The sequence below is a fragment of the Zosterops lateralis genome (genome assembly GCF_965231275.1).
Source record: "Zosterops lateralis genome assembly, chromosome: 3".
Lineage (NCBI taxonomy): Eukaryota > Metazoa > Chordata > Aves > Passeriformes > Zosteropidae > Zosterops > Zosterops lateralis.
Genome location: NC_139764.1, coordinates 64734369 through 64750677, shown reverse-complemented (window position 1 = coordinate 64750677; position 16309 = coordinate 64734369). Strand labels below are relative to the sequence as shown.

General features: G+C 40.0%; 1 protein-coding gene across 3 annotated transcripts in view; it reads left to right on the top strand.

The window, feature by feature from the left end:
• Positions 1–16309, top strand: part of DCBLD1 (discoidin, CUB and LCCL domain containing 1) — a 46700-nt gene that overhangs the window by 17721 nt on the left and 12670 nt on the right. For all 3 annotated transcript variants that reach the window (XM_083857355.1, XM_083857357.1, XM_083857356.1), the window contains exons 3-7: positions 8017–8154; positions 8739–8790; positions 9527–9599; positions 11236–11369; positions 15304–15344. In XM_083857355.1, the coding sequence (XP_083713481.1) occupies positions 8017–8154; positions 8739–8790; positions 9527–9599; positions 11236–11369; positions 15304–15344 (438 nt within the window). The remainder of the gene's footprint in view (positions 1–8016; positions 8155–8738; positions 8791–9526; positions 9600–11235; positions 11370–15303; positions 15345–16309) is intronic.

The following is a 16309-nucleotide window of genomic DNA, read 5'->3' as shown; positions in this document are numbered from 1 at the left end:
AAAGAAGCCCCGTGAATAAGCACTGCTACACTCATTCAATCAGTTAAGTGTCCTTTTAGACAGCTGTTTCTGAACTCACATCTCCTCTTTGCAACCCTTCCCTCTTCATGAACATCTTCAGGGAGGTCAACATCTTCCCTCTGGCCAAGGAGATACTGACCTTAGACATGGAAATTCTCTCATGGGATGATGGAGAGTTGAAAATATTTTGCAAGCACTGAAAACATCTGAGCAATTTAAGACTAATCTTTGTGTGTTTTCTGTATTTGACCTGAGTTTAAAAAGGAAAACCTAAAAAGCAAAGTATGAAAGCTGGGAGCGTGGATACTGTTCATGTTTCAAATTAGTCTGAGCAGCCTTTGCTCTTTATTTAGGAGGTTTGCAAGTACAAGACAATAAGGTCCAGAGGGAAATATGTTTTAAATATTGTGCTGATTTCTTCAGATCTACAGAAGACAACAGCATGAGTGTCAGTATGAGTACAAACATCTGTTGAGGAGTATATCTGAAACTTAGAAAATTGGTCAGAGGCAAAATACTAGATTATGCGTACAAATATAAAATTAGTGTGAAGAAGACTCCAGATGATAAAGTATTGTTTTCCTTTCAAATTTCTTCCAGTCTTTACATTTAACTGTGATTCATTCATGATTATAACCATTTGCAGGGATTCTTGCAATACAGAAAGGAGTAACTCAATTTGTCTTTGGGATATTTATGTTCCATACAGCAAAAGGAATCTGTTAAATACAAACGAAGCAATTAATTGATTTACGTTTGCGGGACCATTGATACTATTTTTGTACATTGGTGCCTGCAGATTAGAGCACTTACATGCAAATTTTATAGAAGTTCAGGACATTCCTTGAATCTGCAGACAGACAGAAGAGTATGATTCATTCCTAGGAAAGCATGCAGTGTTGTATGTGCTGATCTACTGAAGCCTTTCTCAGTCTCAGCTAATACACAAATGTGACATTAGAATTCTTCTCACCTTTGGTACTTCTCAGCTTTGATGGACCTGTGAAAGCAGCTATTGAATTTAGATTTCTGCAATATTGCAATTAAAAGATGATAGTTAAATAATCTTGATGCAGCTCTGAAACTGGAGTCATATGGCATCTGAACAATGTATCTCTCAGTTATTACTCTGCAAATGATTTTCTTTAGTGTTCACTGGAGAAAGAAACCTGTAGCAAGCCTTTTCTTTCAAGCTGTTAGCTCTGTATCCAGACATAGCTGTGAAAATATTAATCATCAGTCAGCAAAGGGAGTCTAACACCCGTTTTGGTGAAACTGAGTCACCTTTGTCTGACAAACATTTAAATATTAGCACAGCTTTGCACGGGTTGTCTCTATGAGAAATAAATAGATGATTGTGTTCTGTTTCAAAGGCACAGCTTTTGACCGGATTAAAATATGGTGGTTTTTGTCCCATAGAAAATTAATATGGGCATAATCTCACAGTGCAGACAAGGTGCAGCCTTTACCGAAATGCTTTTCTTCTCGAGTTAATTGCATTATCTGAGCATATTAAAAATACTGAGCTCTGAAGTAGAGCTTCTGATTTTTTAATTAGTTAAAGGGATATGTGAAAACAAGATTAACCATGTCAGCCCTGTAGTTCTCAAGAACTTGCGCTACTTGTGAAGGTGGATCATAAATGTTTTAAAAGTTTGACAGGAACTGCTTTTAGTCTGCTTCTTTTCATGTCTCTATCAGATTTCTGTACCTCTTTTGACCCCTTTTTTGCTATATTCTGTCTCTTCCCCATCTAATGGCTTGGTGTTTTTTTCCTTAATTTTGTGAGATGTTCATCAGTCTTGACTGGAGAGAAAGCCAAAAGAAGAGATAAGTGCCTACTTACTTCCTCATTCACTTGCAGTCAGTAGGAGGTTGATGTGTTCCTCTGGGGTAGATGTCAGAGCTGCTGAGTGACTAGTAATAATTTGGAGAGTTAGTGCAGTTGACTTGTTCTTGCATAATTTACAGCTGGTAACTAATGTGAAATAGAGAATTTACTGAAAATGCTTTTTTCTCCCCACACCCCACCACTAAAGGTACAGAGTGCCTTTGGATGCCTCCTACCTGTCATTGTGACTTGAGAGGATTCATCAAACCAGTCACTCCTTGCTATGTATTGACATAAATATCTTCTTTGAATAAAGGGTGTGTCCAGATTTCTTTTTCATCCCTCAAAGGAAACTTGTTATTACTGTATTGTTTCTGGTATTTCAGGAAACCCAGGGAAATGCCCAGACAAGTTGAGCAGTTTCTTAACAGTCAAAACACGTTTGACAGTTGGGTTTCACCTGAATGGTTGCAGTAGCCTGAGTCTTCAGCTTTGGAAGGATTGATGCAACAAAGAATGTCAGCATTTAATTTTATCAAATGAACCTTTTTTCCTGTTGGCTACCTACAGTGTATTAGTCTCTGGTTTTTGTTAAGCTACAGTTCTTCACTCATGATTCCTAGTTGTTGCTGTGTTTATGTCTTTGGATTTGGCTAAAACCACAACAATGTTGAAAGGTAGGATCTCACCTGAGGTCAAGCAGGCAGACCAGCCTGTGCAGGTGGCCCAGATGCTCCATTTTAAAGTTGTGATTACTTCCCCAACCTAACTCAGATGCCTTTCTCTTTCATTTATTGCAGTCTTTGGCAACCCTTTGGAAATGTTAACCAAATGTTATATTTGTTTTTCCTAAAACAAGAAATGCTTACCACTCAGTCTGAGGTCAGACTGTGTTGCACAGAGTTAAATGCTGAATAACCAGGCTGTCTCATCCTGACCACTCTGTCATCTCATATCTGCAGAGTGTTAAACACCACCTTCCCTGCCTCCTGCAGGGAAGGACATAGAGCAGCACTTTGTGTCCTTGCAGGGTCCTGCTGGTTCCCACTGCACCTGTGCATGTCAGGTTGGAGCAAAGAGGACCTCTCTTGGTAAGGGGGAGAGGAAGAGTTACTGCTTATCAGAGTATTTGTGTGAATGTGGGATGGAGATGAGTTTTGAGACTGAAGGCGTTTTCATACAACAGATCCTTGCTGGTTTTGTGAGCTATTTGTGAAAGACTTGCACTCTGGATGAGCTTTTAGCTCTGAAGTGAAACAAGTGTAATCTGTGTTCATCTTATCCCCTGTCCTTCCCCAGCTACAGAGGTAATTCCAAATTGATTTATTTGAGAAAAGGCAACAATTTAAAACATTGTTTTCCCCAAACAAATGCATTAAGACATGATAATCCTTTAAAGGCCCATCCATGGATTGCTGCTGCATTTTGTCTGCCAATCATGGCTTACTCTGCAAGTAAAGACTGAAAAAGATTCTCTGTTGAATAGAGGAAATCATTATTTAATATCCAAGCCAAGTTTCTTAAAGACATCTGCAAATGTCAAGCTGCAGATTTCAAATGAAGTTGAGGAATTTGAAAGCAGAATGAGCATATTGAACCGGCCATTCAATAGCTGAAGAAGGAAATAGTTGCTTCTAAAAGAGAGAAAAAGCCTTACAGAAGAGGCAGAAAATATTAAGAACTAGAGAAACAAGGAAGCATGTAGGCATTGCCAGCATGTGCATGAAAAAAGAAAATCCTCTGGGCACAGTACTTCTTAAGGGAAGTAGAAAAAAATAAAGGAACATAATTCAACAAAGTTCAGGAGCTGTGCCAGAGTCTGGTTGACAGTAGAAGTAAACTAGACCTCATAAAACCAGACAATGCTGTAAAGATCATCAGATTTGCAAAACAACACTATTATGAAAAAGACAAAAGCAGTAGGCTATTGCTAACATTTAAAAAATAAACAACATGTAAAATAGTCTCTTCAGTCTCCAGAGGGGCCAGCCAAAGGATATCCACAAGACAATTTACTGTGTATCTTGCAGGATGTTAATACTGCTTGGAGACAAAAGTGTTTTATTTAAGCCACCTAAACCATACCAACAGATCAAATGTTCTGTGTGAAGGGTATTAAAAGTTAGTTTAATTATGGAGAATATTAAAATTAGTGTACTTGAAATCCTTAGACCTCTAATATCTCTCCTGCAGAATTTTTATAAATATGTATTAAAGGAATCTGGAGTGAACAGACGGAACCTCAGTTGGGTCAACTTCTTAATGAGACACGGAAAGAACAGGCCCTGGCATCTAGATATAGTAATATTGAAATATGGAGAACACCTACTCAGCTTCATCACATGTAACACATCTGTTTATTAAATCAAACTCTTTCCTTTGTTCTTATAAACAAACAAAATCCTGCCTACTTACCCCAGCAGAGCTCCAGCCAAGTCACTTTAACAGGAAGCTGAGAGAGATCAGCATTCATGACTCGTTTTTCAAGCCGAATATGCAAAACAACCCACCTCACAACTAACATTAGAAGATGAAAAACTGATAACGTGATCTGGCAGTTCTCAAAAGGGATCTTAAAAAACTTCTGGCTAAGTCCCAGGTTTAGGAATTAAATATTTATCCAGAGTTAAGTCCAAATGCTGCAGTAGAGATTAACAGACCCCTATAAGCAAGTTTCTCATTTTCATACCAAGGCTTTCTCCATCATCCCTCATCTTCACTATGGTTGTACAGCCCAGGGAAATCAATGAATCTCAAGTGGCATGGACAGACAAGATGGTAAGCACATATGAATGAGTTTGAAATGTAAACAGTGAAAGTATTTTTGTCACCTCAATTGAAAATGGAAAATACGGAGTAGATTAAATACAGTTTTCAGATGAAGTCTAACCTGTACAGATTCTGGCTGGGTTTAGTCTTCTAATGTCTATAAATTCTCAAAATATATGTATTTGAGGTAATAGTGAGTCAATGGAGAGCAAGCCTACTGGGCACTTCTGTGTCTCTAGCAAGTGCATCTAACCAGGTATGCCACAAGCCAAAATGGAGAGAACCTGGAAGACTGTCCTGTCTTTACAACACGAAAGAAAATAGGAGGACTGATGTATGGGAGTGCATGCAAACAGAGTACATAAAACCAAAGATGTTACTTTTCTAAAGAAAATTTTAAAACAGATGAAAGTGTTATCTCTCATCAGTCAAAACTGAACCCAAAGCATTGTCTTGACCCTGAATCAGTTTTATTTTCGAACAATTGCTAGTTGTCCCCTTAGCAAGTTTCCTGGAAGACCATCAATATAAAGTAAATTGATTAGTGGAAAAATGAGAATTTGAAGTTAAAAAGGCCACTCCACAAAGACTTGGCAAAATGGAGAGAGACGCTGCTTAACCAAACCCAGTATTCTTGGGTAAATCAAATCAGAGGGGTGCTTTTACTCTGGTCATTTTAAACACAATAAGCACCAAAAAGGGTGGATTAACACCTTTTCCTAAAAACCAGACTGTACACATCTCTAGTTCTTTCAGGGAGTAAAGAACCTCGGAGTCCAACTGGTGTCTGATCAGTTTCTCAAAGAGCTGCAGTTTAGGGGTGAGATGAACCATCCCACTCAGTACTTATTTCTGTATTTGATAACATGGAAATAAACTCTGCTAGGTCCCAGGCAAGTCTGAGGACCTGACAGTGTAGTGCTGATATGGTATTACCTGAATTATTGAGAAGAAATATATTGAAATGTTTTGCAAGGCTTCCTCAGTTTGCAACAGAAGAACAAAGTGAGCATTTTGTAGTATTAATAAATTCCATCTGCCTGCCCCCTCCCCCCCATTTTTTCTTACAAATCTTTGCAGAAAACTTATAAACCTTTGGAAAATATTCCTTCCTTGAGTGTATACTCTCTTACTTCTACATCCTTTAAGGAATTAATCCTAGGCTCCCTTTATTTTGAGCTACCTATGGGAATCTCTTGGTATGCTAGAATTGCTCTCAGCAGAAGAGAGCTGGAGCCTGATAACCTTTTTGGATTTATTACTTAATAGAAGAAACTTGTCTTTAGACACTGAATGTTCATTTCTTAAGCTGATTGCTTCTGAATTTCTTGCTTTAATTTGGATTATACAGCTCTGTGTCTAGACTATTTTGTATTTTATTTTATTGGTTTTGCTCATGATGTATGATTTGTTTGTATAATTATCTGGAACGTATGTAGACTTGCTACTGGAGGAGACACTCATCCCCGATCCAGCTGATGTGTGGTTGCATGAATCAGCCATCTAAATTATACCTCCAGAGTAGAGAGGTCACTGCCAATCGCTGCGAGGGAAAAAAGCCAAAGAACACTTGTGAGAAAATATGTAGAGACAGTCCTTGAGAGAAGAAAAGGACTAAAGCTTTCCCAGGTGTTTTATTTTGAAGATATGCAATGCTCCCTGCTTTTTCCCCATTTCTCTCTCTTGAAAAAAAAAAATCTAAGTTAGCACTTCTCCCACTGCAACCTGACACAAAAGACCTTCTCAAATAAATCACTCGTGCAGTTGTCTGGTATGACACAGTGTCAGATGCTGTCTTTTTGATAAGTTCATTTCCTAAGCAATTTGTTTAACCCTTTTTATAGACATTGTTTTCTCTGACTAAGTCGTGAGTCATTTTTCAGCACATGAGTACTCCAGGGAAATGTCACACTTGTCGCTTGTTTCTCTGCCTGCCTGGCTTCACCATACGATTTTTATAAGCCAAAAGGACAAGAGTTTCTCCTTTTGTTTGTCCCATTCTGCTGACAGCTGGCTGTTGTTGGCTCTGATTGGGCTACCCTATAGGCTGACCTTAGAGTTGTTATAGGGCAAATGAAGGATTTGGAAAAGAGCCCCTTCCCTAACCCAGAGTATCAAGCAAAATGAAGAAGCTTTTAGGAGCCTGTTACAATGGGTATCTCTCATCAAATTTGTGTCATGATGTGAATGTAATTTCTTATGTCTCAGAAGTCAGTTCCAAGTTGCCCTAAAGTAGCCGCCACCACCAAGATGAGGTTGTCTAGGAAAAATCAACGTGACCATATTTCATCCCAAAGACTTGGTTTAGGACACAAAAGCTGTCATTCACCTCAACAGAACAGATGGGCTGAGGGCTTGTAAAGGGTCATTTGGATTTTTTTTCCTCTGGGGAAAAAGTCTGTTTGTCGTTTTACAAAAACCTCTTCTTTGCAGTTTATATTGTAAATAGACTTATAAATTTGAACAAGTATATGCAAACTGCTTTGAATTTTCTGTATTATCTCTGCCTGAGGGCAGCTAGGGACAAGTGTTTGCACCCAGGTACAGTGACAGAAGGCAGGCGCAAAGACTGTGGCAGTCTCAAAGGAACACTCCCCTCGAGAACTGACTTTTTGAGGAAGCAAATGTAATTACTAGGAGTCCTGGGCATGCCTGCTGTCACAAGAAAGGAGTGTCCCAAAGACTGTTCCAAGATACTGCAGTTGGTAGCTATAAACCCCTTATCTAATTCATTAAGCACAAGGCTGTTGTCTCCCTGTCCCACTCCCTTCATCTTCTCCTTTCTCTCCCCCTCTTTTTTTGTTTAAAGCTTCAAAGACTCGAACTGTATATTTCCATTGTCTAATGGTGTTTTCAAATGGAAAAATATTAGGAAATGTGATAAGGGAAGCATTACTGCCTTGTAGTACGATTTGGCTTGTGACATGCAGGTTCTTGAAAACCAGGTGCTTTGTTTCTGATCTTAATCCTTTCTGACTGGCTGCTGTGCCACAAGGCCATGAGCTGTGTGTGTTTGGAGGGTTTATCTTGGGGATCCTGCCTAGATTCCCTGGATTGCTTTTGAATGTAGTGTCATTTTCTCTAATGAGTTACTGCTGGTTGTAAGCGTGCTGTACTTCAAAGGTCAAAAGGCATTAATCTTTCTCTTAAGGCTTATGCAATGAGAAATGTGGATGCTGGAATTGCTGCCATGCACAGACAACTGGATCCTGGCCACTCTTTGTCAGGGTAGCTTTAGAGCTCATACCCGTAAAGGACTGAAGCCAAAACCCTTTTGTCAACATTCGGATTGATACTGAAAGAGAATGAGTGTGTTATGAAATTCTTTGCTAATCATGAGGCTTTTCCAGCCTAATTACATCATCCAAACTTTTGAAATCTTCTTTGTTCTGTAGGGCCATACTGTGGTAATGTGATGCCTGTCCCCAAAGAAATAATTCTAGATAGCAATGAGGCAACTATTCACTTTGAGAGCGGATCCCACGTGTCAGGACGAGGCTTTCTGTTGTCGTATGCCAGCAGTGATCATCCAGGTAAGGTGATATCCAAAAGCAGTAGAAGATTAGTGGCATAGTTCCCCCTATTTAATTATCATCTCTACACATATAGAGCTTTAGCCTAAATGTTTGTTCCTAAATATTTCCAGATTAGCATGAGCCATGGTATTTTTAATAGCATGTGTGCAAGGAACAGTTGTAACATTAACCAGATATAATAGCTGCTGAAATCTTTCTTAGACCATTTGCAATACAAGGCCAATTTTTCCCCAAGGAGGGGAAAACAGTGCCTTCTCCTTGAAGCTCCACTGTGCTTTGAGCTCCAGCATCCATCACATTGTGATAGAATGGAGGGGCAGAAGGGATTAAAGTTTTCCTTCCCACATTTAATGTTTAATGTTCTGGAGGTCTGTTCAACTTTGAAGAAGGTGTAAAGCGTAAGAAGAGTAGAAGAGGGAGTTGAAAAGAATTAAAGAAAACCAGAGCTGTTGCTTCCAGTCTAATAAAATTGCTTAAGTATTATACAGAGAGGTCTTTAAATGTAATTTCATGTTCTGGCAAATATTTGCCTGTATTTTTATATCCTACAATGGGAATTGATATTTGTAAACTTTTCACAGATCTAATCACCTGTTTGGAACGAGCAAATCACTACACAAAGGCTGAATTCAGGTAAAGAGAGTTTGCAGCTCTGCATTCTGGCTTTCTTTACAGTATCTGTCAACTGATTCAATTGTTAGAAAGTGTTAAACAGTCTTGGTTTTCTGGAGAAGTGAATTTTTTTGAGGCCCAGTGTTGTAATCATCTCACGCCTGGTTGTGAGAAGCAGTAGTGCAGAGTGAATGACTGTGGCCCAGAAAAATGATGGAATGGAGTTGCAGAGCTCTCAGCAATTCTCATTAAGTGCATACATATACATGGTATATGTAAAAAGAGTTTCCGCTTTGAAATTCAAAGTAGCCTCAAATTCCAGTGCTTCCTCTGGGAGCAGATCACCTCCCAGCTGATACAAGATAATCTGAGGACAAGCTATAATTTCTCGGTTCCTTGAACTTTGTGATAGGTTTGAAATGGTAATAAATTGTGCTCTTCTGGCTGCTGTCCGGATGTGCATATAGGCTTCTTATCTTACTCTGAAAACTTGTGTGGTAGCATTTCTAGAACAAGAGAATTTAACAGAAATAAATGCCCTTGCTAAACTGCTTTTCTGGTTCTTTGTGTGCTACTGTGTTCAGTCCACCTATGAACTCAAGGGCCCATTTACTTAGCTCCTAGACTCACTAACAGAGCATCAGCCAGAAATTACTGCTAAAATATTTATTGGTTTGAGAGCATTTCTTTTATAGGAGTTTGTGTGTATTGTCACTACAGTTCATCCCTTAAACAAGTCTTTATTCTCTCACTACAGCAGATACTGTCCTGCTGGCTGCAGAGACATAGCAGGTGACATTTCTGGGAATATTGAAGAAGGATACAGAGATGTAAGTACACAGGATAATGGGGGAAAATGTATAAAGACAAAAGAATAGAACAACTTGGTTACTTGACTTTTGTTAGTAATTCTTCTGGGCCATTTTGCTATACCTTCCATTATCAGTATATAAGTAAATTATCAGTATATAAGCACACAGAGACACTTTCCAAACAGACAAATCAATTGTGTGAGAACAAAGTCCACTGATTGTTAAATATACATACTGAGTTATGGTTTCTGGCTTTCTGGAAAAAACCTGCCTAGTGTTTGTCCTTCTTGAGGCAGTGCTCATCCAGGTATGAAATATTTCTATGATTTTAGCTTTTACTTGTGTGCTGTCCACATGTGAAAAAGATACATTTTAGTAACACATGGATTTTCTTTAAGATTATACCTGCACTGCCCTAGCAAATGCTCTGAGATGAAATAAGTATTACACACGGCCTAACCACGTCTCATTAGTAACTACCAACCTCCTGGGTTGTTTTAAATTCTTGTTCTTTAAACTGAAAAAGTTAAAGTGGTTGCATTTATCCACAGTTCATATCACTCGAGCTCTGCCCTCTCTGTGCCACTCACCCTGGACTTTTCTCCTGTCATGTGTGTGAAATCTTTACTTCTTTCAGAAAGTAGTAAGCCTAATAATACCACTGAAGAAAAATCCCACCCTATCATAGTCACTGAGTTTCCAAAAGTCAGTGCTCATGTTTAACCTGTTCATCCAGTTATTCAGGCATGCTGGCTCCAGCCTGGAAAGTGGCAGAGCTGAAGAAACAAAGAAATGCCACATTACATTCTCATTAGCTGGAGTTATTCTGCCCTTGGTTCCAATGATTAGGGCAGAAAAGCAGCACATGGCATGACCTCATGCAGATTTTATCTGCACTGAGGAATTTGCAAAAGAAATTTTCCCTCCACCATTAAGGAGTATTTTCTGATGGGAAGAACCTGCAGGGCTCCCCTGGAGATGTGCTGCCTTTGTGCCTCCACTCCCCCCACCCCTCCCCGGAGGGGCCAGCCCAGCACCCCAGCTTGTCAAGTAGCACAGCCCAAACTGGGCCAGTGTGAACCTGACCAACCTCTGCCTGCAGCCCCTAGGAAAGTCTCCTCTGTACCTTTCTCTGCCCCTTTCTTGCGTTGCCCTAGCCCTGTTATTGCCACCTAGCTGGCACATGAGTTGTCCTGCCTGTATTTTCCAGCACTATCCCACCCGAGATACTGGAAAATGGGCTGCACTTAAAACCCAGCAGCAGCTACTCAACACATAGCCAAATCCCCTAATGTACAGCATGACTCAAATCCTAAGGTGCAGTAATAGACAGGTCTGCTTTCAGGCAAGAACACCAAGGAATTATTGATTTATCTTCCCAAGGAAGTGTTGCCTTGCCTTTAACTTTTTTTTCCTGAGGAGTGACAATCTTAAAGCACCTTCTCAGAAGCAGATTATTTGTTTTTTCTTTTGAAAAGAAAAATCACTTCGGAGACATATATTTTTGAAAGATTACTGCTCTTCCTCCCTCCCCTGCCTCTTATTCCTCTGGAGCTTTTGCTGGATGTTATGAACTGTAACACCTGAACACTGGGAAGGGAAGGCATTAGTGGTTTGTCAGATGCATTTCCTGAGCCTTGGCTCTGCCTTTCAGACGTCTCTGCTGTGCAAGGCTGCGATCCACGCCGGCGTGGTGGCAGACGAGCTGGGCGGGCAGATCAGCGTCACCCAGCACAAGGGCATCAGCCGCTACCAGGGCGTGGTGGCCAACGGTGTCCCCTCACTTGAGTGAGTACCGGGGTGGGGCTGGCTCCGGGGCACAGCCCTGGCACGTGGGGCTGGCACTGGGGCACAGCCCGGGCACAGGGCACTGCCACCATTGGCACGAGCAGGTGGGGACACCCTTCTGGGGAGGAAAAGATGTCAGGCCTGCTTCTAGAGCTTTATTAAATTGGCAATGGAGATAGGAAGAGGATCCAGGTTTTCAGTGGCTCTATACCATGTTGGGTGGTACTCTTTTTTTTTTTTTTCACTTCTATTCCTTCCAAAACATATTTGGAAACCACTTTGCTAGCAGATAGATGAGAGTACAATGTTCTGCAACAAACGGCTTTAATCGGTGTACTAATAAATCATGATAAATTCATGTTGAAGTTTAAAGAAAGCTAGGAAAAATGAGTAAGTAAAAAGTGCCATTGAGCCATAGGGGATTTAATGAACAACTTCTTAAACATTGTACTTTTGACATGTTCAGAGTTCTTCTCTTTTTTAGAATATTTATAGCAAGGGTGTTATATTTACCGCTTATCTTCTGACTTTTAATTGTACTGCTGTTGAAGTAGAAATAAATCCTCTAATCTCTATCCAACACAGTAAGACCTTCCAGCAACTGCTTCTGTCATTCCTGTTGGTTTATAGTTTTTAATTTTCAAATGTTATCTGGATTTTACATGAGGCCTTTTTTTTTTTCTTTTTTAAGAAAGGAAATTTCCATCCCACAGCCTATGAGAGCTAAGGCAAAATGAATTTTTATACTATTTTTTCCTGTTTTCTCCATGATTTCTCACAACCTCCTGACAATTTTACAATCATGGTTTCATTCATTAAAAAAAAAGGCATTCATGTATTCAGTTGCTGTGCTTAAACTTCAGCACAGACTGAAATGCTTTATATACAATGGCACTGGAGTATACAAAGCTGGATAGTATGTAGATCATAGCCAAAGAAAATTATTATAAACTTGTCTCAAGCTAAGCAAGACTGAGAACTCTGGTCAGGCACCAAGCCTCTCCATAAAACAAATAATACAAATTCTTTCCATCCCATGTGCCAGCTTAGTGAAACCCTAAATTAAGTACTTTGTGCCTTATCTAAAGATGTTACAGAATATTCACATACACTGGCATGCTTGTGACCCTTGATAATCCCAGTGGAGTAACTCGGACAGTAGCACATAAAATTTTATAATGAAAGGGAATTGTGATTCCCATTTGTATTTTTTTTCCTAGGACAAGAGCCAGTGAGCAAAAAATGAAGTGTATAAGACTGCAAGTGTACAAATGCTGGGGGGTTTAGCCCATTTAATGTAAGGCCCCTGAGAGAGCACCCTAAGGAGGAGCAGACAGAGGCACTCCTAGAGCATAATGCACATCTCCAGGGGACAGAATTGCCCTGAGGAGACACCCTAGCCTTCTACAGGTTACACAGGAAGCCACAGCCTCACTCTGGGCTGTATGCCTAGAGACTAGATGGCACCGAGTTTGATAAAAATGGGAGTGTCAGCACAGCACTTCCTAGGATATGTCTGCCACACCTGGCAGCTGGGACAGTCTCTAGAACAGGTGAACTGTTGGTGTGAGCCCAGGAGAGGGAAGTTGGAGTATGTAGGGAAATGCTTTTGTTTCAAAACATGAAAAAGTGCTCCTATAAACAGTAGGCCTCTTTACTAAGCAAAGAAACCAATGCATTTTGTGTCTTTTATAAGAGGTATCTACAAAGCTGCATGGCTTCCCTGTTCTGCAGTACCTACATGCTGAAGTAAAATCCTGCAGATGAGCCAGTGCCCGCAAGAAAAAATAGTGCTTGAGCAGCAGTGCCTTAAGAGCTTTTTAGATGCTCTTAAATAAGAGCTTGCTCAAGCTTTTAAAATCTCATTTATAGTGGATTTCAGTATTAAAGGTTTAAATTATTTAGCGACTTTAGCCGAAATTGACCTCATCAAAAGCTGCTGCTGGAGCGCATCGAGCTGTTAAGTATCTGTGTTGTTAACGTAGAGTTATGTCTCACCCATCACCCTTCAAGAGCTGACCTTGGCCTCCTCACTTCACTTCTCAGTGTGTTTGTTACACTCCAGCATCTGTGAGGTTTTCACTTCCCATGATCCATGTGCAGACCTGAACCCCTAGATGCTGTAATGAAGACCAAGTGGCTGGATGTATTGGGCAGTGCTGATAACTGAGCTGAAATTCAAATACACAAGGTGTTTTAACATGGCCTGGCCTGTGACTATACATCTGCACACTTGGAATCATTTGCCTTTGAAAATGCAAGGGACTGCCTCCTTGTCAATAGTGAAAGATGAGATTCAGTGTTAACCTGCACTGCTTAGGAAAAGCTTGTGCAAGACCAGCTCTGGCAAAATAAATAAAAGGCAGGATCCTGAAGGTTGTCAGGCAAATGAGGAACATGGGGCAATACCCTTCCTTAAAGGATGAAATGGAACCCGAGTGACAAATTCCAGCAGTCACATTAGGAAACTGATGAATTACCACTTACTGAATTGGCTTGTTCTCTTGAGTGAATTACAGTGGAAATTTATCAGCTTGTTTTCATAGCTTTGTAGGCCTTAGAAATGCTAACCTCCTCTTTTTGCTAAATTTGCAACCCTCTGTTTGAAAGGGTTCTGGTTGACTTTTTTCATTATAAGTATTCAAGGAGCACTGTGATTGCTGTTTGGGGTAGGTTTTACTGATTACATAGGTATTTATTTTCTTCTTTTCTCTTGAAATGAATTGCTTTGCATTCACTAAGAAATCAAAAACTGTTTTGGCTGTGATGTCAAACTGGTTTGAAGTGAGCAGAGTGCATCTGATCGCCCCTGAGGATTGCCTGTGGGGAAGATGTGGGAGGGAGGGCTTGTGTTTCCCCTTCTAGCTACTCAGCCGCCTACATGCCCAAATAAATCAGCTCCCACCCCGAGCTCTGTTTGCCTGTAGTCATTAGTTTTCCCTCAATGACAAAAAAAGGCAGTGTTTTTATTGACCTTGACATGGGACTACTTTCCTATTCCCCATTTGCAGTGCTCTCAAAACATATAGCCCTGCACACCGTGGTAAGGCTGCAGACAGTACCTTGGGGGAAATTTTCCTGGCCAAAAACAAAGAAAGGGCAGCCTGAAAGGGAATTGTCTCTATGCTTAGTGCAGAAGTTGTTTTATTGCTTAGTCACGCTGGCCAAGGCTTTTCAAAAGGGGCCAGTGATGCGTGCAGCTAATTGAAGTGACAGTGGAGGGGGCAGATTTTCAAGAAATCCAAACTAATTTCATGTTAAAACCCTGGCTTTTGTTTTTTTAGGCAGCCAGTTGGAGTCATTGCTTCTGAAATGAAACCTCAGGGGCATCTCCATGGGAGTTAGAGAGCAGCTCCCTGAGAGGCCAAGGAAAACTCAGCTTTCCCTTAGACTGGTGATTTTATCTTGTCCTGCATTGTGCAGGGCTGTGTGGGGTGGCCCAAAAAATGGCTTTTCCCCTGAAGCAAAACAGTCCATGTCAGAAGGAGGAAGAAAAAGGGAGCCATAGATGTGGTTAATGGAGCATAAAGAACCATTCCTGATGGGAGATGTTGGCCGTGGTTATAGCAGAACTGGTTCCCACCCAGATTAAAACAAGGAGTAGTTTTCATCCCATTTTCATCCTATGACACACCTGTAGCCCAAGTAGGAATAGCCAGAGCTGGTGTGGTTTAGCCACCATCAAGTGTAACTCTTCCACAAGCATCAGGATAACAGGATGATGTCTAAGGTTTTAAAAAATGCTCAAAACCATTAAAAAATTACCTGAATTCATTCACAGTAAGAGACTATGTGCTCTTAAAGGGGTCACTATCCAGCCAGCAGACAAAGTGGCTGTCTGGCCAGAGATATTTTACTGGATAAACAGTGATTCTGAAGCTCTACCTCAACACTCCTGTGACCATCTCATGACCACCTTTTTCTTTTCTTGCAGTGGTTCTCTATCAGATAAGCGGTTTACATTTACTTCAAATGGTAAGAGAAATTGCTTTGTTTCTAGCTATTTAAATATTTTCTGTAAAAGTTTTAAAAAATAGTTAGGAGAATGTCAGGCTCTGTCTAGGAAGGATATTTTAGGACAGCAGTTTTTTAAAATTGGCAAGTGAATAAAAAAATTGAAGGGATGTGAAGTGAGCTAGAGAGAAAAACACAGAATATGTGTGGTCATACGCACATAGATGAGAAACAGAAATAGTATTCTGCTGTTACATTTCTGGTGCCAGCATATGAAAAATGACAATCAGATAATCCCATTTTTATGTACTTTAGGCCACAGAAAATGAAAGCAGTTTTTCTTCAGACATTTGTAATTTCCATCTTCATCATACAAGCAGAGAAAGAAAACATAGGAGAAATGAAAATATATTTATATTGCACTGATACAGAAGGAGTTTTTGTTTATGGCTTTCCAAGATGCAAAACCCTCTTTTAATCTGTCAAGCCATTCATTTGCATAAAACACAGCAAAGAGGGGGAAAAGTTCGCATTTGTTCATTTGAATTATATTTCGCTCATTTGAGATAAAATCATTTACTATTCTACTGAAAACTGTAGAGCATGTATAGGCCTTTGAATCTGCCAAGGAATTATTTTTAACTTCATTGAACCATATTCCACTGGCCTGTTTTCTCTGAAGAACCTTGATGTGCAGAGACTTTGTGGGTTCTTTGGTGGAGTTTGTAGTACTTACTCAGAGATATTATCTTCATGATATCACATCTTGGCAGCAGTATCAAGGAGCTTCTCTAATGAGTAACTTTCCTAGCCCTAATTGCAGGTGGGAATCATGAAATATTTACAGTAAAGTATTCCTCTCAGTACAGTGCCTTTATCTGTGAAATGTTTTGTACAGCAGAATTAGTTAATGCCAATCTCAAAACATAAATATTATGTTTCAGAAGGAAATATTTAAAAATAAAAATGTCTTCACAGGAATGAGA